Source organism: Rhea americana, unplaced genomic scaffold (assembly GCF_003343005.1).
Source record: "Rhea americana isolate MKP2758 unplaced genomic scaffold, rheAme1 scaffold_0, whole genome shotgun sequence".
In the NCBI taxonomy this organism is placed as follows: domain Eukaryota; kingdom Metazoa; phylum Chordata; class Aves; order Rheiformes; family Rheidae; genus Rhea; species Rhea americana.
Window position 1 is genome coordinate 2,391,359 of NW_028185037.1, and position 25,147 is coordinate 2,416,505.

Here is a 25,147-nt window from a genome sequence, read left to right on the forward strand (position 1 = left end):
GACTTGATCTTGCAACTCTTATTTATGTGAATTGCATGGGAAAGCTGATGAAGGGTCACAAGTTTTGGACCCTCACAAATGGCTTACAGAAATAAGATGGCAAGTACAAGATTTGATCCCTAATTGTCTCTTTCAGCAAACAGTAATGCAACCAGCACATTTGAAATAGTTTGAAATATTCTTAATGCCTGTTGAACCTCAGTCCTTTCTTCAGATACTTGCGTGTCCCCTCCAAAATGGAAATGGTACTTAACTTTAAAATTTGTATTTAGTTTGGAAGAAATTTTTATGATAATATGAACAGAACGCCTTATGTTCTGAAATACCTTTACTGAATTAGTCTTTAATACCACCTGGCAAATCTAGCAACTGAGTTCAAGTATGTGGTAATTCAGGAAATGAAAGAGCATCTCTAAAAGATTACAACAAAATTGTACGCRTCAGTCTGACGGTGACTTAATAAAACTTGAATCCACAACTCTAATGGTGGCAGGGGAGTGCTTGAAAAGTTTTTTTTTTTTTTTTTTTTTTTTTTTTTTTTTTTTTGCAGTTATTAAGACCAAGTATATCAGAAGTTGCAAATGTGAAGGAAGAAATAAAACAACACAACAGCAATAAAATTGCTATGCAAATTCTCCCTTTTCCCGGTGAAGAGCTGTTAATAAGATAGTTGGCATACATCCTAGCTGCACCATTTTACTACATGAGCATCTTTGGAGGCAAGGGTATTAAGACACAACTGGAGCTCTAGAAATCAGAGGGATAGGAATTAAAAAAAAATCTTCACAAGAAGAAACACAGATTGAGTTTTTTGTCTGTTTAATAAAAGCTTGCAAGGCACATGTTTCAACTGAATTGCAACATCTACAGCAAAACAGATCAAAATTTGCAAAACATTCCCCCAACTCTTTCAGGAAGTTAGACTTGTGTCCTGTGTTGAAAAACAAGCTAGGGTTGTACATACACATCAGATGTAATTATGCCCTGTTCTTGTCCTTCTGAGGGTATCATGGAACTTATTTTTCCTTTATTACAGAATGTGGAAATTGGAATAGACAGTATTATTTTAGCTAGTCTGTAACCGAGTAAGTTCAATTTTATCATTTTCTTCATAAGATACAATTCTTCCAGTCACTTCTTTTTAAAAAAATCTGCCTTCTCACTGGGACAACAGCTATGTTTCTCCCAGATACAAGACTCCTTCTCTGTTACTTAAGGCTGCTGTGCCAATGTTGCTGCAATACAATTTTCCCTAATATAAAAAGCAAGGTAAAAATCTTAAGTGATTCTCCTAAAGCAGAATCAATTGAAGTATCAAGAATACATTTTAAAAACTATGACAAAACTAATAACAATAACTATGTCACAGTTCAAATAAGGTTCAACATGTTTGTTCAAACATGTATAAAGGCCAATATACTAAGAGTTATCTTTAAGTGTGTGGATGGCCTCGTCTGTATTTTTCCTCAACAGATGTGCTCTCCATGTGCGTATTCAAACTATGTTCTATGTGGTACCACACACATACAGCACTGCAGTAAAACACAACAGGCAGTCTAGGATAGTTAAATATTGCATCTTGGCATGGCATTATAAGGCATGAAGCCATAAGCGAAGTGACTTCAACCACCCAAGTGCAATTGTAACCCTGAAACCTGCTACCTGGAATGCCTTATTGCTGTTATGAAATGGTATTCATGAATGATTCGTGTCAGGTGAATGACTGACTGACACACAGATGTGTAATTCCGGACAGTGATTCAAACAAACTTGAATTACATACGGAACTCTAAACTTACTGCAAAATATTAAATAAATCTACATCCATACTAGTACATACAGAGAAGGTTCCTGCATGCCTGCCAGAGCTCAAGTTAATACAGTAGCTTCTGTTGTTATACTGTAATAGTAAAGTCTGAAACAGTCCAGTGCAGTCCAGCATACGTACTTGTACATAAGCAAATAGTTGCAGACTGCATTTGGACAAACATACACTCAATCTTCAACACAGTAACTGTATTCCCAGGAAGAATACTTACTTTCACTTGTAACTCAGTTATACTAATGTTTCTCTCAATAATCACATCCACTATTTTTTGACGAATTTATCTGAACAATGGTTTCAAATAAAATGAGTAATTTAACATTTTGTCAAGACTCTTAGGCTTAAAAATGTAAGTGAAAAATAGATTATAGACATGTTAACATTCACAACAGTAAAGCTTTTTTTTTTCTTTCAAATCACTCCAATAGTGATAATAGATTAAAAGGGGGGAAAAAACCCAAAAACCTCAGCACTACCTTTAGCATAAAGTAAACATATGTGCATAGAACAGTTAGGAACCATACATATACACTGACATGTTGCAGTTCCTAGTAATTTCACAGAGTTAAAGCCTCTGAATTTGCATTTTACCAACAAATGCAATGGGAATAGTTTTGCAGCTTTCATTTACAGAATAGTTTGGAGATTTTTATCACAAAGTTCACCCTGTTATGTCAGATGTTTCCTTAAAGACATYTGAGGTACAAAGAACTATTCCCACATGGCTGACAGATTGGTCCCTGGCCCAGGTGTTAAAAGAATCCATAAGTGCAGATAATTCCTGCCAGATGAATAACCTTTTCCAAAATTTAAGTTCTCATTTTTTGGCCAGCTCCACCTCTCTAAGCAAAGTTACTGTTATCTTTTGTTGAGTTTTCCATTCACAACACCAGGCCCAACATTGGAATTAAAGCAGTATTCATTCTCTTAAAAGTACATCAGCTAGGTACAAAACAAACAGGATGAACACAAGATTTGTTAAGCAAATTAGCTGCAGGAACATAGAGGGTCATATAAGGAAGACAGATATTTTAGAGGGAAAATTTCAAAGTACTTTCCAACATTTTGAAAGATCCAAGTGTAGTTATACAATTGATTTAAAAATAGCTATGAAATATTTTACCATTACTTCTTAATGGTGGTGACTATAGTGTTTAAAATCAAAGTTATGGCACTATTTTAATACAACTATTACGTAAGTTGAATGAAATATCACTCCTCCTTCCCCAGACACACACTTACACACACACATATGCCCACACAGAGGGGGCTGAAGAGAAGTACAGAAGTCTCAGTAGCAAACCTAGTTGTCCTGCAACACTTGTCTAAATACAAGTATGGCATACTGTGGTATACTGGCCTATTCTGATGACTGTTAAGACACACATAAGCATGTTCATATACACGTTTAAGTAACAGAGAAATCCTACAGACATGTTTTTTCCAAATTGGAAGATCTGATCTTGTCAAGTCCTGCAGCTAGGTCCAAGTCCAAGCGCTTCCACCAACATGGCTCCAACAACGTGGTCAGTGCCTTAATCTACAGGACTGTTCTAATCAAATCTTCCTGATTTGATTTACACAAATTCTATACCTACACATAAGATGCATGAATGTTTGATAAACATAACGATGTTTATAGTAGAAGACAGAAAGTATTAAAACAAAAACAAGCTAAAAACCCAAACGCTTATTTGAAAAGACTCTTAGGATACTGATTGCTTTCTTGCTAGAAAATAAAAGCTATATGACTTTAAATGAGGTCTTTAGCATAATGTTTCTGCATTTACTGAAATCTACCCACAAAAAGTCTCTTTTAATGATTGAACATTCATGTTAGAAATCTCATTTACATGAAAATTAAGATGATTTGTAATGGGAAGACAAATGCCAGAACGTGGAAGACTGTCACACTTTGTAGAGACTAAAATTGACAAATTTTCCTGTTCCCTTCAAGGATGATATTTCTGTCTGATGATCTGTAGTTCACAAAATTCCAGTTTGGTAAATTAAAGTTGTCAGTACACTGTATGTGTCCACATGTATCTGGAAAAATATTTTCCTTGATCAAAAGGAACTTTTCCAGCTGATTTCCATTCATAATTATCTTCAGAAAGAAGCTTGCATGTTTTTTCATGACTGGAAGGATATCACAGTGTTAATCTTATATACAAAATAGGATCTGTTCCAGTATACCCGAGTAAAATAATTCACATATGGAGAATAGTTCATTTTGATTTCATGACAAAATCGTCCATATTTTGAGTAGGCGTAAGTGTCACCTTCCTCACAAACCACCTGTCATAAAATAAGAAAATCTAATTAAAATAGCCAAGAGGAATAATTACAGAATGTTATTCTGTATATTTCATTTATTTCTGTATTCTAGAAATTTCATTTATAATTCAGACATTTAATTTCTATATTACACAATTCCAATGGCTGAAAATATATTCCCCTATAATTTTTAAACTATCTAAAATAACATTTGTGAATTAATACCTTTGTCAGAATAGCAGATTTTAGAACTCATGCACTTTATTCATAGAACAAAGAACAGCAGCAATGCAAAATTATCCGTGTCCTCCATTTACCCAGTACTTCAAGCCTCACCTGCAAATAGCATACCACCTGTGTAGAAAAATCTCAACTTCCCTACCTCTACTCCTTTGGATGGCAAAAGTTTACATGGGTTTAGAAAGCCTGATAAGACAAGAAAAATTTCTCCGTGGCTATCAGAGTCATTTCCCCTGAGCAAGGCAGTCCCTCAGCAACAGATTGCTGGAGAACACCCCTGGCTTGCCCCGTATGTAATGCTCCAAAAGCCTACGCTCTCAGTCAATGTCAGAAAGAGGACATTGAACTAGATAGTACAAACCAGTCTTCCACATTTATATTCTTTTCTTAAATACAGCAAATTTGGAAAACACATCCACAGACCCGCTGACAGCCACATCTCAGCAAAAGAGTTTGTCCACTTTCCCACTTAATTTAGAACTARGTAAATGCTTCAGCCTCAAACTACGTATGCAAACTTCACTGGCTTGGAAAGTCCTGGCAATCTTTCAATGCAACTTAAGACAACTTTTATTAGCACACAAACTGAGAGCTCAGTCACTTTGTTTCAAAGCTTCCTGTAAGAACATACTACATCAACTACATCTGGAATAAACCACGTCAACTTTCTGAAAGAACTACTTTATTCAGACATTCCAAAATTTTTTCCTACAACAAGCTCTTGTAGAACTCAACCTAACACAGACTCAGCCACAGACAGAAAGCATAGGTGATATTCCTCACCAGCCAACCAACCTTTTTCTAAAGGTACTGAACACTCAGTTGTCAACACTTAAATGTGTAAACTGTGTGTTTTGTCACAGGTTTAGATTACAGATGCAGGACTGGAAGAAAGTCCATGTCACTCCAGTCTTCCAAAAGGGCAAGAAGGAGGACCCAGGCAACTGCAGGCTGGTCAGCTTCACCTCCATCCATGGTAAGGTCATGGAACAGCTCATTCTGGATGTCATCTCCAGGCATATGGAGGAAAAGGTGATCAGGAGTAGTCAGCATCGAGTCACCAAGGGGAAATCCTGCTTAACCGCTCTGAGAGCCTTCTATAATGGAATGACTGGCTGGGTAGATGAGGGGAGAGCAGTGGACGTTGTGTACCTTGACTTCAGCAAGGCTTTTAACACTGTCTCCCAGAACATCCTCCTAGGCAAGCTCAGGAAGTGTGGGTTAGACGAGTGCACAGTGAGATGGATTGAGAACTGGCTGAAAGGCAGAACTCAGAGGGCTGTCATCAGTGGCATGGAGTCCAGTTGGAGGCCTGTGACTAGTGAACTTCCCCAGGGTCTCTGCCCGGGGTCCCATCCTGTGCAACTTTTTCATCAACAACCTGGATGAGGGGACAGAGTGCCTCCTCAGCAAGTTTGCTGATGACACCAAGCTGGGAGGAGTGGCTGACACACCTGAGGGCTGTGCTGCCATTCAGAGAGACCTGGCCAGGCTGGAGAGCTGGGCAGAGAGGAACCTCCTGAGGTTCAACAAGGGCAAGTGCCGAGTCCTGCACCTAGGGAAAAATAACCCTCGGCACCAGCACAAGCTGGGGGCTGACCTTCTGRAGAGCAGCTCTGCAGAGAARGACCTGGGAGTGMTGRTRGATGACARGTTGACCATGAGCCAGCAATGTGCCCTTGTGGCCAGGAAGGCCAATGGTCTCCTGGGGTGCGTTAGGAAGACTGTTGCCAGCAGGTGGAGGGAGGTGATCCTGCCCCTCTCCTCAGCCCTGGGGAGGCCTCATCTCCAGCACTGTGTCCAGTTCTCAGCTCCCCAGTCCAAGAGAGACATGGAGCTACTGGAGAGAGTGCAGCGTAGGGCTACAAAGATGATCAGAGGCCTGGAGCACCTGCCCCATGAGGAACGGCTGCGAGAGCTGGGCCTCTTCAGCCTGGGGAAGAGAAGACTGAGGGGGGATCTGATCAATGTGTACAAGTACCTGAAGGGAGGGTGTCAAGAGGACGGGGACAAACTCTTTTCAGTTGTCCCATGTGACAGGACAAGAGGCAATGGGCAGAAATTGAAGCACAGGAAGTTCTGCCTGACCGTGAGGGGGAATTTCTTCCCTGGGAGAGTGACGGAGCACTGGCACAGGTTGCCCAGGGAGGTTGTGGAATCTCCTTCTCTGGATATATTCAAGGCCTGCCTGGATGCAACCCTGTCTACCATGCTCTAGGTGACCCTGCTGAGCAGGGAGGTTGGACTAGAGGATCTCCAGAGGTCCCTTCCAACCTTACTGATTCTGTGATAAAGCTTCTTTTCCCCTGCTTAGTCAGGCTCCGTGCATTACATACTGTCTTTTATTATTTTTTCTCCTCCTTTGATTGAAATTGTCATTGTGACAACAGCAGCTCTGAAATGAAAGAGAAGCGCTAAGGAGAGGGTCCAATAGGAGGGACTGCTGAATAACTGGGTGTTAGAAATTGAAGGAACAAGAAATTGCATGTGATAGATGAAGAAAACAAAAGTATTAAAAAGCTCTGCTGTTAAAATTAGGAAGAGATCAGGATTATATGTGAAAAAGGAAGCATGCAGGAAGCATAGAAAAAGGTATGAGAAGTATGGGGAAATGCAGCCTACATTACACAGACTACTGAAATTGTGATAAATTGTCCCAGTTGACATGGTATGTATGGAGGGGGACCTGAATTTACTCATGCAAAAACAGATTTAAGAAGAAACTGTAAGACAACAGGTCTGCATATCTTGAATATCAATAGTAAAGGTTAATCTCACACAGACACTGTATTATGTTATCACATATTGATTCCAACAATAGATAACCACAGCATATATGTTTTTAACAGTAAGGTAGAGAAATGAAGCAGGCAGATATCAATAGGGGTAAGGAACAAAAAGGAAAGCATACACAATATCCTCAATGGCAAAACTGGCCAGGAAACATGCCAACCGAACATAGATTCCTGAGGAAATTAAGAGTATCCCCCCAAAACATATTACCCCTATAATCACGCCACAAAATGAAAGTAGCTAGAGAAATTAAATGTTTGCACTGCAAATTCTTTTGAAAGCTGTATTATTAGAGTTAATAAATAATCTGTGTTAGATATCTTATAAACAGCTTGTATTTTTCCCCAAAAATGGAATACAAGACTACAAATGATTTTATATGTATTCTCCCCCTTATAAAAAGCAGCATTCAAGCCAAGGATGAAGTTGATAGATACAACAAGCTGTAAGGTCAAACACACCTAGATTTGTTGACTAGGGAAAATAACGCTAACCCATGATTACTTGAAAGTAACTGGTGACTCTCTCTTCCCTATTGACCGGAGAATAAGTAACCAAATCCCAAATGAATTTAGAGCTTACAGCCTCCCCTGCCTTTGTAATGTCAAAGCTGGATCCCCAGGAAGCAGCTCAACAAGTGGCAGGTTGCATTACAAGCCCAATCACATTCCCTGCTTCAACAGCAAGAGCAGCACTATCAGCATTCAGAATAGACACAGTAAGATAACATCTGTGCTAGCATTCACGGATGAAATTCTTACAGCTCTAGTTTATTCAGCCAGTCTTTCTGCCACTTCTGGCTCAGAAAAACAAACAAACTATGCATCACTTAATATTTCAGTTTATACATTTTAAAAGCACATCCTAAAGTCTAGTAAAGAACACTCTCTGAGGCAGGGCTTTACTGCTTCTATAATAGTCTTTTCAGGTATTACATATAGTTAAATAACATCTAATGACTGGAATAGAATCAGCACTCATACTGATGTACAAGGAAGGATTAGGACAATTAAAGAACAATTAAGGGTATGATTACAGTTGTACAAGAAACTTAAAATTTAATCACTTTTAACATTTACCAATCTTCGCTTACACATTATATTTAGAAAATAAAAGTCAGCGCTACAAGAATATTTCTTTTTAAATGAATCATTCATTCAAATATTCAAATTTTTCTAGCTGTTACTTACATGGCCGTTAGCAATATCCAACAGGTCTTTAACTCTACATCCTCTTACAGGTCCCACTTCATTGCAAATTGAATCTTCAATAATCAAAAAATTGGCTTTGTAAGATGTGAGTATCTTATAAATATCCTCTGCTGACCTCTTTGAATAGATCTGATAAATCTATAGATTAGGAAAACATTTAGTGCAAGGTAAAAATTAGTGGAAATTTAAATACCTTGGGGGAGGCAAACTTATCATGAACAAATGATAGGTACACATCAACCTATAAAGTGAAGTTTATTTTTGAAATCTACCAACCACGTGAGGTAATGGAGAGCTGAATGGCAAGTACGTGTCACTGCTGGTGGCAATATCTTAATCCTACACGCTTTTTAAGTGGCCTGAAAAATCTCCTGAAAATCTTCAGCATGAGTATTTTGGTAACAGTGAAACACTGATAATTTACTTGATACTTCCTTCCCTACTTTCCCTCCCATATCCTCCTTCCCTATATTTATTGTTTTCCCAATTACATTTCTGTGAAGAAGAAGACAGCTCCTGTAAGATGCTTTCCAAGTCAGGTGTGATGCTAGAGATTTCTGTTTCCCTACTGTAATTCTGGACTGTTCAAACAGAGAGTGAGAACTAATGTAGAGTTCCAATTTTGATTTCTTTGCCAGACAGTCACTGGGCAAGTCCTTTTCACTTTGCGACTTTCTCCCTGGCAAAATATGCAGAATAAAAGTTGCTCAAAATCATTCAGAAACACCAGTCTTCCTAAAACCCATTATTGTCAGGTTGTTCATTGAGGAGTCTACTTCCTGGGTTTATAGATTAGGTGTTTCTGCTACCTTTCTCTACAAGACTTTGTGCTTTTTTCTCACCTTAGACTGTAAATGCTTCAGAGAAAAGATGGTGTTTTGAAAACCACTAGTGTGCAGTGCGAGTTGCACCAAACAAATAATTTGCATTGCCAGGTGGCCTAGGGAGCACACAAGAGCAATGGAAACACGTCTATCATGTGGAATATTACGAAGTCATCGTCCCTGGAACATTAACATTTACAGTACTCCCAAATATTTCATCAAGCACTTCAGTTCTACATGATGGAACAGTCTACTCTGATAACATATATTTATGGAACTGGATACTCACATTTTCATTTCTTTTTAGGAGATCATCATCATTATATAAAGGTAGGCTTGATACCATCCATCCAGTACAAAGCTTAATCGCACCCATTAACTGTGGACTGCCTGCAAACACAGCAGCCACAGGAGCCTGCCTTCTGCAAAAGCAACATTAATATTCACATGAGAACAGGATGCATTTCCAAAAATAATATTTTTAATTATATACATTGTGTGAATCTTCTACGGTGCTATGGCAAGAATTAAAGTTCATGAAGGTATCACTGGAGGGGTCTAATTACAAGTGACTTTAATGCTGCACTAGCAATAATCTCTTCGGAGAGAAGCACAGAACTGCAACAATATGGAGTCTTGAAGGAAGGCCTTCCACCAGGCAAGGGTTGATGGCCATTCTCTTTCACTCTCTCACATGGAGTGGTGTTCAGAGTTGTCCTGGAATGGATCAAACTACTGCTTTTCTGAATGGTTGCCGTCTCATGCCAAAGTAAGCTTGGAAGGGAAGATAGGTAAGAAGAACCATAACATGGTGTTATCTTGTAATGAAAAACTTATGATTGTTTTCATTTGATCTGATGACCATGCATTTCACTGTCCATGAATAAACAGTGCCACGATACAGATTAACATCTACAGTAAGCTTGTTACTAGCTTTTGATTTCATCTTTTGAATTATTCACTGTCCTGCTTTAATTAAAGAAAACAGCCATTGCCACACTATTACAGACCTTTGGCAACTTTTTCTGCAGAGAAAATTCAAAATAAATTCATTTTATCAAAAAGAAAATAAAAATAATAATGACATTCAATTAAAATTCCAATATGGATATCTAAGTATATCCTAAAAAAACCCCCAAACAACAATAAAACCAAAGCAAAACTTTTATTTCCATTAAAAATACGAACAGCTGCTACAAATGGGGATAGTCAAATTGCTCTTAAGCTGAGTGAAACTCAGTGCAATTCACCATGATTAATTATGTACTTGAAGTGTAATATATGCAGACTAATATAAAAGCCATTAGGTACTTGGCATTATTCCACTTGCTGCCTTGAAGAGCTACAGCAGTGACAAATAACATATACCACTATTAACAGAAAGAAAGAAGAAATTGGCTGGAACACCATAATTACTAGCCTTTTCTTTTCTGAAGATGAACAGGTTGACATTAAAGACTCCATAAATACAGAAAATAATATTCTAAAAAACATGCAGTTAAAGGCAAATAAGGTATTTGAACACAGTGTAGTGTAGTCCTTAGTGAAGCAGATCAAAGTTAGATGGACGGAGGCCAGAATGGAGTTCTGAAAATTTTGGTAGGAAAAATGAATATATTTGTGAAAATAACCTACGTGCTCAGTGTTTGCCCTGTGTAGTCAGTCAGGGAAGATTTGCAGCCTCCTGGTTAAAAGGGAAGTCTGAATCATTGAGGCTACACTCTATGTTTCTCAACTGAAGTCTCTAAAACTTTACATTTAGATGGTCTATTTTTCAGGATACTGGCAGTGCAGCCCATGTAGAGAAAAACTTCAGTGTTTCTATCCCCTGCAGCATTATAACCAAAGTATCCTTTAATCTAGTGGAAAGTTAGCATGTGAAGAACTAAGTATTAATGACATTCACCTTTGTTTCCAAGGATTATGCTATTCAACTTCATTTGGAAATTAGGTCTGGTAATGACATTAAATATGTCTTGCTTGCATATTTCAGGATCATCTTCTCTTGTAATCAATGATAAATTCCTGTTATATTCCATGGGAGTACTGCCAAACTTAAAACACACATTTCTTATCTCCCTCTAAATCACATAATATCTTAACACGGGGAAATTCAGATTAATAGAGGTAGTTCCACAAAATGCTGAGACAAAAAATATCCTGACTTAAAGAAGTAACACAGAAATGTAATACTTCATACTTACTTTATCCAGGTCATGAGTTCTACTGTATCAGGATCATAGAATTCTTGTAGTTCTGAAAGCTCTGTCATTATCCTAGGGAAAAACTGAAGGACAATCATACCTGATTACTTACAGCTGAAAATCCATGAGATCTCTCATAATGTTAAGGCCTTAAATAATACAACAGAAATGTATAGAGATTCATTTGAGTGTTCTCTCCTAAGTAGCATTTTTGTTTGAATATTTTGTGATTTAAAAAAATTTTTTTTAAACTTATCTGACAGCAGGTCTTGAGTGGTTACCTGCAGACCTTCTGCCCTGTAAATAAATGTTAAAAACAAGTTCTCATCTCTAATCTTATGATCAAAAACCTACACGGCAACAACATTCACCAACTTTAACTGGCATTAAATGCACTAAAAACAGTTCAGGTGATCCCTGCAAATGCATATTAAATGAGAGCACTGAATGAGGAAGCTGACAAATCTTCTCTCATGGAATGGATGGCTAGATTCAAGTTCAGATTGTTGATGCTCTGATTGTTCATAATACGAGATCACACTAAAATGAGTATGAAATTAACTGGGAGTCCCTTGGCCTGTTGTGACTTGGTGGAAAAGTGTTGTAGAAACAAGAAAGGAGAGGAAAAAGATTACTAGAAGAGTATTATGTGGGTAATCTGCTCTGGGCCTCCCTTACTTCAGTCACTTCTAATGTAGGAAAGCACACCACTTTGTATAAAGTAGGACATCTGAGTTTATACTCTTGAAAAACATTTTGGGAAACGAAGGGACTCTTGAGAACCCAGACAAAATGCCAACTCCTGGAGAGCAGCCCAGATTGCAAGCCTGCACTATGGATTCCCTACCTGTCAGGTTTGGGAGGTCAAAAAGCAACAGGTCCTTTATTAACATAGGAGATTCTGTCAGACCTAGAGTCATTTTGACTGTTCATCTGCAGAAGGCATAGGTAGGAGCTGGCCATCCTAGAGGAGCTGGAGTGCGTACATGCTCTTGAAAATGCTAAGGGAAAGCTACTGATTGCGAGCTGTGAAAAGGGTAAAATTTACAGGTTAACACTATGCCATACAAAAGGGATAGCTTACTTTGGAACGGCTACAGTGTACAGACAGCTGGAAATCGGAGCCTGCTTTTAACTGACAAGTTTCCACCCCCACTGCAGGGACAATTCAGCTGTCAAATGACTGCAATCTGCAACCAAGCGCATTAAGGTAGCCCAAGAACTGATGACATACGTTCTTACGCAGGGCTAAAAGTTGTAGCAATTGAGGAGCTGTTATATATGGACTTGACCTGTCCTAGGAACAGAAAACAGGCAGAAAAACGAATTGCTACCGCCACCCTAAGAAAAACCAGCTTCAGTTATGAATGAGAGTCCTTAGCAAACCTAGTTAGATCAAGGTCTATGCCAGACTGAGTCAGAAGGCAGCTGAGCAGCGAGATGCTGAGCTATACACTTAGCCCTTTATAGACACAAATTAAGACCCTCAGTCCATTTACAGTGCCTATTACTATTAATGATAGCTTCCAAGCTCAGGGGTGAGCTATGAGCCCAGAAAGCAGTCTGTTCACCATCACTTGAAAGCAAAAACTGCATTTGCAATGGATGGAGCCCTCTAGAGTTAAAACCCTCTCATTGCACTTGTTAGAAAATTCCCTGGTGAACTAAACTAGTTCTCTCTATTGCAAAAGATTTCATAACTCTTTTGAGCAACTGTAGCTTTTTTGTTTTCCAGGAGAAGATCTATGGCTCTGTGAGAAATGTGTAAAGAGTCATATTATATTGTAATCAAAATTTCTATAAGGCAGACATTAAAAAAACTGTCAAAATACTGTTAATTGATATTTAAATGCTTTTTTAGTATAAACTTATTTAAATTCTAAAAAAATTAACTATTTTGAGGTTGTATCAGTATAGTGCAGATTACAGGTTTTCCATATTTAAACCTGCAGCAGYTTAAAAAAAAAAATAATGTTTTTTTTTTTCCAGTCCGTCTGTGACTTGCAGTAAAGAACTAAATATTTATTTTGAGCAAGAAAACATCTATAGCTTTTCTCCTCTGTACTGTAGTATTTAAGTATCTCTACACAGTGCTCTGCATGAAGAACTTAGTTCCATTATGATTTGATGAAAACATTTTAAGTAGATATTTGCCTATATGCCTCCCATAACCTTACTTAGAATCACAGAATCAGTAAGGTTGGAAGGGACCTCTGGAGATCCTCTAGTCCAACCTCCCTGCTCAGCAGGGTCACCTAGAGCATGGTAGACAGGGTTGCATCCAGGCGGGCCTTGAAGATCTCCAGAGAAGGAGAYTCCACAACCTCCCTGGGCAACCTGGTCCAGTGCTCTGTCACTCTCCCAGGGAAGAAATTCCCCCTCACGGTCAGGCAGAACTTCCTGTGCTTCAATTTCTGCCCATTGCCTCTTGTCCTGTCACATGGGACAACTGAAAAGAGTTTGTCCCCGTCCCCTTGACACCCTCCCTTCAGGTACTTGCACACATTGATCAGATCCCCCCTCAGTCTTCTCTTCCCCAGGCTGAAGAGGCCCAGCTCTCGCAGCCGTTCCTCATAGGGCAGGTGCTCCAGCCCTCTGATCATCTTTGTAGCCCTACGCTGCACTCTCTCCAGCAGCTCCCTGTCTCTCTTGGACTGGGGAGCCGAGAACTAGACACAGTGCTGGAGATGAGGCCTCCCCAGGGCTGAGGAGAGGGGCAGGATCACCTCCCTCCACCTGCTGGCAACAGTCTTCCTAACGCACCCCAGGAGACCATTGGCTTTCTTGGCCACAAGGGCACATTGCTGGCTCAGTACTTCCATCTAACCTTACTCTCTCTCACTGAAAATAAGATTGGACAGCCTACTTCCATTATTCTAGGTTTTATTTTGCAGTATTTTCCCTGTTGAGTCACTTTATATACCCCAAACATAAATGGAGACATCGTGATCTTCAGCTATCAAATTCAAACATTTCTTAATTAAAATAAGCAATTATTTATAAAAAAATTAAATTGTCTAATACCTCACTGATAAAGTTTTGTTTAAAAGAAGATTTCGTAAGTGTATACAAGTTTTTATTTTACCTTAGCATTATATTTGTTCAACATTATGATTCATTTTGTGTCTACAGACAAAACATAACCCCCCTCCCTTTTTTTTTTTTTTTTTTTTTTACCTCTTTCCACAAGCTGAATCCGATTATTGTGGGAACTGCCATACTTAGAACGAGAGCCTAGAAAATACATGTTAGAAGAAATGGATTATGGATTGTTTCTCCATTCCCCAACTTTAGTGTCTGTTCATACTATTCATGCAGGAGGCTACATTTGTATCACAGAATCACAGCATGGTTGAGGTTGGAAGGGACCTCTGGAGATCATCGAGGCTAATCTCCCTGCTCAAGCAGGGTCACCTAAAGCACGTTAGACAGGATCGTGTCCAGGCGGGTTTTGAATATCTCTAGAGAAGGAGACTCCACAACCTCTCTGGGCAACCTGCTCCAGTGCTCTGTAAATCTCACAGTAAAGAAGTTCTTCCTCATATTCAGGTAAAACTTCCTGTGTTTCAGTTTGTGCCTGTTGCCTCTTGTCCTGTTGCATGGCACCACTGAAAAGAGTTAAACACCATCCTCTTGACATCCTCCCTTCAGATATTTATATTGATAAGATCCCCTCTCRGTCTCATATCATATCAGTCTCATTTCGTTATCAGGTCTCATCTGAGACCTAAGAGCGACAGTAGGTGAAAATTTGCTGTTCTCTGTCAGGCTAAACACTCTGCAAATAAGAATTTGCCTAACTTAGCATGGCAGAACTTATTTGACCCATGATAACTTTACCACCAGTATCAGACACGTTTAATTACTGCTCAGATAACAATAACTCAATGTGCTCGTGAAGTAGGTAGCAGAAGAAAAGTGAATACCTCTCAGAAAAATGCAATGGGGGGGGGGGAAGGAAAAACAAAACAAACATTTCAAACCTCTGATGTTATTGATGTTTTCGCTCAGATTAACAATACAGATATGCAAAAAACAGAATCCCATTCTTTAGCACAGTATTGTTCTAGCTAGTGGAGAAAATGGCCCATATGGTAAGAGAAGCGTTCGGTAAGGAGTACACACAAGACCTTCTCTTGATAATAAACTATGAAGCAAGCTACTGTAAACAAACAAACAAGAAATACCACACCCAGGTCTATATCACAGAAACCATGTCATGTATAAAGGAATATGTTTTGTACCTACAGAACATACTGTTACTTCTTCATTGGAAAAACTCCATCAAAGTTTATGACATAACAGTACTTCGCATTTTCATAGTAAGTGGTATATATGAATCACTATTTAAGTATTAAATATTTATTCCTATAAACATCTTGAAAATAAATAACACCCTATCCTCATTTTATTTATTAATAAAACAAATGCAGAAACCTGCCAGAATTTGCCCAAAGCTACTCAGCACATTAGGAATAAAGCTAGGGTTAGAAGCACAGGAGTTGTGCATTACAGCACTCTCGACTTCGGTCACAGAGCATCTCTGAAATGGCCACACAAGAGTAAATCTTACACAAATAATTCCAATTACCATTTCTTATGAAGGTGTTTTGCTCTCAGCAATCAAAACCACCTAGCTACCTCATTTTTTGTGTCATTTCCTACTGAAACAAAGCTTATGTCCATGCCTCCCTGCATGCCAGTACCCTTTCTTCTGCACTTGTGCTATAAAGCATTCGATCTTCCTGACCAATCTCAACTGAAAATGACAGAGGGCTTGAGGTCTGAAAGATGTGTTCATAGAAAATAGGTGGATCAGTAAAAGCAGGAGAAACCCAGACTGTTCTGCTCCTTTACAGAGAAAAAGGCCATAATATGAACACAACTTTATCACCAAATTCTTGGAGAAGATATGGAAGAGTGATATTAGGAATGAAAAGCAGAGAAAAAACAGGATACATGAGATCTACCACTCACAGAACTACTTGATCTTCTACCAAGCGTTTCTCTAGGTCTTCAGTAACTGTTGTTTAAAAAGCAATGTGCTTGCTAGCTGCAATTCCCAAGACAGTGGCAACAGTGACTCACCAGCAATATTGGATGTACAGCTTTCAGTCGAAGCCACTTGAAAAGTGTCATCCAAAGTTCTGGAGAGCATACGCCAAATGCAGCAAGCATGCAAACGTAAGGAGTCCACAGATATTTCATTCTGAAAAACATGGCAAAATCTTAGTTGAGACTGCATATGCCGCTGTACTTAAGCTGCTTATAAAAACATTCTGATTTTTTTTTCACATATCAAAGTCTGGATATGCAAAACATCTGTGACCATACTTGATGGGACCAGAGGGAACCCAAGGAAATCTCCAGCAGAAGAGCAGGCCACCTGATTATCCACTGCAAGAGGTAGAAACAAGATCCCAGGTAAAAGATGACATCATCTTTCACAGAGTTTAGGGAAGGAGAAAAAAAAAAAAAAAAACAACCAATCAAAAAACTGACAGACTAGTAAAGTCACTTGGCTGTTGCAGTTTTCCAGTCAAGGAAGAATAAAAAGCAACTATTCAGCAAAGCTGTATAGACACTCACTGTATTATAAGGGAGCTCCTAAAGAAAAGAAATGGAAGTAATAATAAACAATTTACTATTGACTGATATTGTCTGCCTCTTGTGCATAGACCAATCTAGTTAGACAACTACCTGGTTATTGCCAGTCAATATGAAGTCTGCTTATTGTAAGAACCGTGAATATTCAGATAGCAGGATTATGAGTGTAATGCAAACAAAAGTCTGCTGCCTCCAAGTTGACTTAGCTGAGAGATGAGACTAGACAGTAACATTTTTCAAACATTAACTCCTATGGCATTAAGGACTAATATACACAATACCATTCAAAACTGCTTTGTTCCTGCTTTAACATGTCAAGAAAATGTATACTTCATGCTAGCTTAGATATACACAGGGATATGGGTAAGAAATCTTTTCCATTTCAATATTACAGCACATATACTCCTCATCAAAAAGACTACATAAGATTTCACTAGAACACTACAATATTCAGAGAATGATAGTGAAACGCTGAACTTAGGTATCATAAGGAAAGTGATTAAAATTTGCTCCAATTAATTTCTCAGATTTAGGCTGCATAAATACTTTGAATATGCTTTAGAGAAATGTAACACAATTCATCATTTTCCTCTGTACAATTTACACAGTCAAAACTCTTTACTATAACGCTACTAACTAATACCATTGTATGTCAAAGATATTTCTGAAAAGAATTTTGAATTGTAGAACTATTTCAAAGGAGTGACTAGTGTATCATGTCCAGTTAGGAACTCTCTGTTGCTTTCAAAAGAGATACATCAAAATTAGACTTACCCTTCCAAACACATCGCTAGAGAACCAAGTAAAATTGTGTGAATTACATGATAAACTATTTCTGGCCTCTCTCCAATTCGACCATCCTCAAGTTTAACTGTCTCTTTCAGTGGTTCACCACTGCAGTTGGAGAAAATGAGACATCACTTAATTCAGACATTATCTCAGGCAAAGGTGCCAATAAAAATATTTTTATGACTATTAAGTCAGCAGTACACTGAGATCATTCTGTGTCATATCATACAATACTGCTGCACTGCTTATTTGGTTTTTTTGTACTTCATCAATGATCTATTGGTATCTGCTGTCCCTTGTTTTAGATTGTAACTTCTCTGGAGTAATGGCTGCGAATTAATACAATGGAAACACTACTTATGATCATAAATCTTCTTTTAAGGTACTTCAGCAACAAGAGACAGTCTAATTCAAGAGCACGCATACTCCGCAAACATTTAGATGAAGCATGCTGCACTTAAACTCAACTATTCTAAATTTCTTCACAGTATTAACTTGGTGGAAAACTATGGAATCTGCATGACTGTGTACACTGCCTTATGCCAGAGTAACGCATAAGTTTTTAGTCACATTATAATAAATTCCAGGTTTTATGTATGTAAAAAAAATATACACACACACACATATACACATACACACATAAATATATATGTGTGTGTGTACACATGTGCTATGCTTTTTATATAAATAAATATATATAATATATAAATAAAATAAGCACAACAGAAATCTTACAATGAATGTTTTCCTACAGATGACATAGCAAGGCATGGGATAGAAGACATTTTATTCTACCATTAAATAAATAGAGGTTTCACTTTTGTAATAACCTTCCTCACAATAGGAAAAATACTTGATACTATTAACTGCTTCAAAATTAGAAAGTTCTTTCGGAGGAGAGGAAGTTTTATTTTAAGCTTTTCTTAAAAATCTGTTGAATATTCCAAAGTCACTGCTCATAACGAAGTATAAATGGCTATTGCACCACTAGTAAAAATCCAGAAGTTAGCTTCATTATTTTGAATATACTTCCATGCATTCAACCTGACACAATTCTTCATTTATAACAGCATAATGTTGATCTATAAGAAGTCTGTCCTTGAAAAAAATCCATTGATTTTCATTGCAGACAAGTGAGAAATTTGCCCTAACTTCTGAGAGGTTGTATCATTCATCACATTCTATCAGTAAGCGGTAATTTCATAGCCATTACAGTTTCCAAGATAAATTATGCCAAGATCTACACAGTCTTGCTGTTCTGAGCCTGCAAACAGACAGCTACACTACCCCCTCTCTCAAGAGAACCATGAACAACTGTGAAACTAAAAATAATAAAGGCAGTTTTACTAATTAGCTCCATTTGAGGCAGCAAAGGCTGATGAACCTTATCACAGTAAACAAGGGATTAAAAAAAAAAATAATAAAAAAAAGAGACAGGAAAGCAGTAGAAGTCTGAAATCCTCTCAACTCCATCCTGTTCATTTTTAGCAACAGGTAAACTGGAAACAAAACAGGAAAACAAATCCTCCTGCAATGATCAGGTGACTTTACTGTTGGAAAGGGAAAACAGAGAAAATCTTTTTCCCTTGTAAGGGGAAGGGACATAAACATATCATAAAACCATTAGCAGGAGCTCTGCAGGTCCTGCACCTCTGGAAGAAAACCATACTAATTCTCTGACCAGACAGGAGGGATGCTCAGAGGGCTTCTCACAAAAAGATTTTCTGTAGAAGCCTCAGCTAGACCTTTCCATTTTCTAGGACACCCTTGCAGCTCAGAGATACAACAAACTTTAGAGGCCTCAGCTAGGAATTACACTTTTATTAATTTAATTCAAGATCCTCTTATTTTTAACTACTTATTTCTAGGTATAAACAAACTACTTACCAAATTCTCCTAAAAATGACCTGAGTTACAGAAAAAAGGCAGATAATTAATACTAAAATATAGAAAGGCAATAGTGATGACTGAGTTAGCCGCAAAAAAAAGTCCTGGGAGGGTGCCTGAAGAGATTCTTGACAAAGGAGCCAATTCATTGTAAAATTCCTAGCAAGGCAAAAAACAATCAATTAAAAAACAGTAATAGTACCACATAGATTAGAGAAAGGGAAAAAAAACAGGAAAAAAAAAAGAAAAAAGCACACAATCAATCACAATTTAACCTGTTCATATMGAAACACATTTTTCAGCATTCATCTTCAAATACTATTTTGAAACAATTCAAAATGGCTTTGCTAGTGCTTCTTAAAGTAACTGTCAAAAGCTTATCCGCCAAAAAAGAATCTTCTATCTTACAAAAACCCAACGGCCTGTATAATTCCATTATGGGGATCACAAAGCACTTTGTTGTCACAGTGGATTAAGATGCTAGGGATATAAAAGCAAGAAGGTCTGCTTGTCCCTGTTTCAAAGGGAGAGATGGAGAAGGAAGAGTGTTCATCTGACATCACACACAAGCCTAAGGCATTGCCAAAAAAGGAATTCTTAAAGCTGAAATTCTAATTCTGGAGCTGAACCCACTCAATCATTCTTCTTTCTCAGTTAATGAGCAGATAGATTATGTAGTCTGCCAAGAAGCACTATCGATCTGTATTCTCCACGGGAATTGATGCGGCATGTGATGCAGTGAACACATTCTTATTTTTATTTTGCTTTTCCTTCCTCCTTTTCTTTTTCAACCCTCCCTCTCCCCCCCTCCATTGAAGACCAGGGAACTAAACCCCTTTCAATTAGACAGAACCAGTTTAAGGATGAACAGCTGAGCACATCCAAACTAGCCTTAAAGACAGATCTTGAAGTTCTTGTGCTGCAAACCATAATTCCAACACACAGTTACACAATTTTCCAGAGGCAGCTGCACTCAGTTTGTCTCAATCGTTGGGTTCACTGCAGAGCTTCACAGCCTGGAAAGTAATATGTAGCAAGTCTCAGGGGGAAAAAAAATATCCCATAATACCTGGTAGTTGAACAAAGCAAAATCCTGACCAGAAGCAGTCCTTTTTGATCTTGTAAGACTTTCAAGAATGTGCACGTATTAAACAGTGTGTCTTGGTCAACCTTGTTACATTTGGTCTTCCAGAAATTCTCGACAATTTCAGTTAAATTTGATGTCATTTTCCACTCCCTTCCCTGAAAGGCTGTGAAGTAGTTTTGTAAGAGAAAGATGCACTTTACAGAACGGAATACCAGTTCCTGCACAGAACTGCGAACATTGGCTTGGGTCCAGGAGGCATCTCGGTCCTTATCAATACTGTGTTTGAAGTTTTGTAGAAAAACTGTAGCCATGGTATCTTCTGTAGATCAACTTTCAGTCTCTTACAGCTGCAAAAACTTTCTCTTAGAATCTTAAAAATTTCCTCCAACTTTTAAGTTGCCCCTTGTCCTAATTTCTTCCAAAACGTATAAGGTTTTAGAAGGAGTTATTTTTACAAGATAACTAAAAAAACCTCTCTTTTGACACACCACTGATAGTTCATGACTCTATTCAGAGCCCTTTTTTTTCCAAAGTGTAAGAAGTTAGTACCACTACCTTTCTCTTCTTATCTTTGCTTTCAAGTATTATTAGAAACATTAGATAGGATACAGAAAGTCTTTGCACTTCAACATTGAAAGAAAACAAAAACTGAGATGGTTTCATGCCAAGGCAAAAGAAACACTAACCTCAGAACCTGCCCCCCAAATCCTAAGAGTAAACAATACCTCTGTATATGCATAATTTCTAATTAAAGTTTAAAACCAGATGACAAATAAAAAGTTACCCTAACTCCCCCTTAATATTCTCGTAAGCTCCTGAAATTCTGCTCTTCTCAGATTAGCTTCAGAAGTTTGGATACCTTAAAAGGTGTAAAAAGCTTTAAAACTTACTTAGTTGTGTTTAAGCCAAGTTTAACTTCAAGAAACTTCAGCAAGTGCTCATTTTCTTTATGAGGAACAAACATCTGAAAATTAATTTAGCAGAGACAAAATCTTATCAAGTGCTGGAAACAGCTTTCATGCAGTCACTTCATTCAGCTTACAAAATGGCAGAGAATAATCACCTATTCAAGATTTATTTAAAACTAGTTAATTGGGTTGGGCTGGCAATTAAGGTACCAAGGCAGTATTATAAAGTTTCACTTAAATAAATCTGTCTTTAGGGTTTCCTGGAAAATATCACATCCTTCATTTCATTGATATACCCCAATCATAGGGCAAGTGGAAAGCTGTCAACAAGTTGCCAGAAGACTACCGAGCAATGTGAGAAGGATCATGAAAAATGGACAGAGACTTACCCTCAAGCAAGCCAAAGAACATTGTGTTTGGCTCCACTAAACAATAGGACTGCAGCCTAGCGAAAGTTAGGAGCATTTGAGATCTTCACATAATTAACTCTTTGAGCAGTCAAAAGTTATGTACTGTCTACATAATTTAGCTCATATACTTTTCAAGGTTATGTTTTATTTTCCTGGAGATACAGCACGGTTAGCCAATCTGAATGGCACAAGAAAAGAATCAGATCTTAGCATTCTCTCAAACTTTTTAGGGTTCACTASGTTCTTTATTTTTAAGTCAACACTGTTAATTAACACAATCTGAGTGAGTTTGAGACATGGAAGAAAAGCACAGTAAACTATGTAAAAGGTTAGGGCCAGAAAGAGGGAGTTGCTAATTGAAATGCAAAACCAGGCTAAAATTCCATTGTGTAATCTCAGCTCCCAGCAACTCCCACATTAAGTAAAGGTTTCTGTTCCCATGTCCTAGTAGGAATTTAATCGAGAATTAACATCTACCTTGGGACAACTCATACCTGTTCCTGGCTACCAGCTCTTTTCCATGCACAAGAATATTGTTTTAATGTTCAGCCCAATTTGTAGAGGCCATCCAAGCTATAACAAAACCCACGCTTATGAAATAGCCAAAGTGTGATTTATAGACCATGCTTGAATCTCAATCCAAGAGGTATTTTTTTTTCTGGAATTTCAGAGAAAAAAAAAAAACTACAAAAACTCGCTACTTGAGTGTTATATAGACTTTTATAAACATAGACACAAAATGACTCAACCTTTAATCCTCCATTTTCTTTGAATTAAGCTATAAACTATGAACTGTCAGAACAATAAAATAAGTAACACTTGTAAAGATTTTTCCAACATTAATTGTAACCTAACACTTAGAATATGACTTAGTATCACTCCTTCTACTAAGGAATCTTACCTTCAGTAAGAAGTTTAGTGTCACTGTTATTGTAAGTACCAAGTAAATGTACATTATTTTCAGCAATCTTGACATAAATGTACCTTTTTTCATATTCATCTGCAAAAATATTTTTTTAAATTCCACATTATTTGGAGTTCAGTCTAACCAATAAAAATTACAGTCAGAGTTATAGAAGAGGCTAGTTACCTGAAGGCATTTAGAGAGCATTGAAGCTGCTACAAGACTTAGTAATGGTGATACTAGTAAGGCTGAATTTTCAAACTGCAAGAGGTACCCCAAGAAGAGAGAAAACAAGTAGATTTTGTATACTTCATGCACCTGATGAGAAAAATAAAATAAAATTACAGTGTATACGTATTGCTTTCTAGAACAGTAGATAATTCCTTCCATATCCCTGTTAATCAGCTCAGCTAAATTTCTATCTTCCAACTCATGAATGTGTCAGGACATCATTTGGCTCTGAAAAGTACTTCACATCAAAATGACTTTGGTCAGCCTATGTAACTAGTGCACAACTACTTCACAGGAAACTTGTGAATATGCCAAAAAAGCTGTATTTTACTTAGTCTCTCCATTCTGCAGCACCTTACTGTGACCCAGTGCTGCAAGAAGCAGAAACCACAGTGCAACACTATAAATGCACAAAGTTTCTGTGAAATAGCTGACTACTGTAAACATGCACTTTACCTGGCCCCACAACTATCCATTTAACCTATCTCAAGGATACACACACTTTTACTGAAACTCACTGTTATTTACTCATTGATAAGCAGATCTCAGAAACACTGACACTTGATTCTTTGGACTTTCATTGAAACACACATCTCCTCTCCCCCCCCCCATTTTAAAAGGCCTCTATTGGACTTAAACAGCTCAAACATTTCCCACTAATGAGGGACAGAAGGAAAGCCAATGAAAGAACAGGTCACCAATCACTATTGCATGCAGTCTGAAACTAAAGTTTCATATAATAAAACTAGAAGGCACGCATGTACCAAGGAACATGTATGTCTCAGGAACAGGCTGAGTAGAAATGTCTTACTACTATAACATTCCTAAGAACTATTTTGCAGAGTAAATTCAAAATTTCCCTGTACTGAAATATCAATTCACCTACAGCATCTGGCTACCCTATTTTTGACTAAATCAGTATAGGGTGGACTATCCAAGGTGAAAATGAGCATCTTAATAGCACAAAGCCAATGGGGAAGCTTTTGGGCCACCTCCATTCTGCAGCAAATACAGAGGAAAGGGAAAGGAGAGGCAGTTAGGGCAAAGGATGCATGGTTCTTGAAGAATATTTTTCAAGCCTTAAGAGTTTTGCTTAGTTTCAGACCCTTGTTAAGAAAGCAGACCAAAAGTAAGTTTGAAGTCATTCCACTCTCCTGACAGACACGACATACACTTCAGGTCAGCCCCTATTCCAAGGCATTCAAGCCATTGCTCAATCTATGCTCTTTGCAGCTCCTCAGAAGTATGTACAGCAGGCAACACTGAGGCTTTATTTACTTCTCTAATGATCAGAAAGTTCTAATATCAGACTTCTAATACCTTTTCTGTCTGTGCCAGGGTAAAGCTGTCTAGTAGAAAAAGAGAAACAGCCTGGATAAACAGGAGATAATGACTATACTCCCACATCATCATGAAGGTATATGTCGAAGCGCTCACCAAAAGGTAACAAAACTTCTAGAGAAAAAAAAAAGAACAAAAAAAGCATTATTTTCATCACTATGCAACTATCATTAAATAACACAGAGGTCATTAAAACAGAAATTGTGGAAATTCATTATTTTATGAATTAATTTAAATATTGAATTCAGACTTATTTAACATTTTCTCAGAGGAAAGAAAGTCATCACTGAAACATTCAAAAACATTTACAGCCATTCAGAAGAAACATCTTTGACAGAGAGACAGGGAGAGCAGGTAACAGGGAAAGCAATCAATTTGTCTATATATTGAGAAAAAAATCTGTATCAGTTTATCTTAAAAATATATCGCAGAGCTCATTACCACACTGTTCTCTCTAAAGCCTCATGGGGGCATAACAAGGCAGGGCCCAAGTCCCTTAGCACTACAAGCAAAAACTGCACATGCCTAGGAAAAATTCAAGTGGTTGATTTGAAAAGAACAAACAAAACATCTACTGTTCTCTGCCTGCTAGGACAAAAAAAAAAAAAA

The 25,147-nt window shown here is 37.8% G+C and overlaps 1 protein-coding gene across 1 annotated transcript in view; it reads right to left on the reverse strand.

The window, feature by feature from the left end:
• Positions 1–802: 802 nt before the first annotated feature.
• DPY19L4 (dpy-19 like 4) overlaps positions 803–25,147 on the reverse strand; it is a gene marked incomplete at its 5' end in the record, with an annotated part of 31,488 nt that continues 7,143 nt past the window's right edge. The window contains 12 exons of the mRNA XM_085298722.1: positions 803–4,123; positions 8,326–8,484; positions 9,460–9,592; positions 11,375–11,457; positions 14,552–14,608; positions 16,463–16,583; positions 17,756–17,875; positions 19,658–19,816; positions 21,635–21,708; positions 22,964–23,062; positions 23,153–23,284; positions 24,518–24,652. Coding sequence (XP_085154848.1) covers positions 3,959–4,123; positions 8,326–8,484; positions 9,460–9,592; positions 11,375–11,457; positions 14,552–14,608; positions 16,463–16,583; positions 17,756–17,875; positions 19,658–19,816; positions 21,635–21,708; positions 22,964–23,062; positions 23,153–23,284; positions 24,518–24,652 — 1,437 coding nt within the window. The remainder of the gene's footprint in view (positions 4,124–8,325; positions 8,485–9,459; positions 9,593–11,374; positions 11,458–14,551; positions 14,609–16,462; positions 16,584–17,755; positions 17,876–19,657; positions 19,817–21,634; positions 21,709–22,963; positions 23,063–23,152; positions 23,285–24,517; positions 24,653–25,147) is intronic.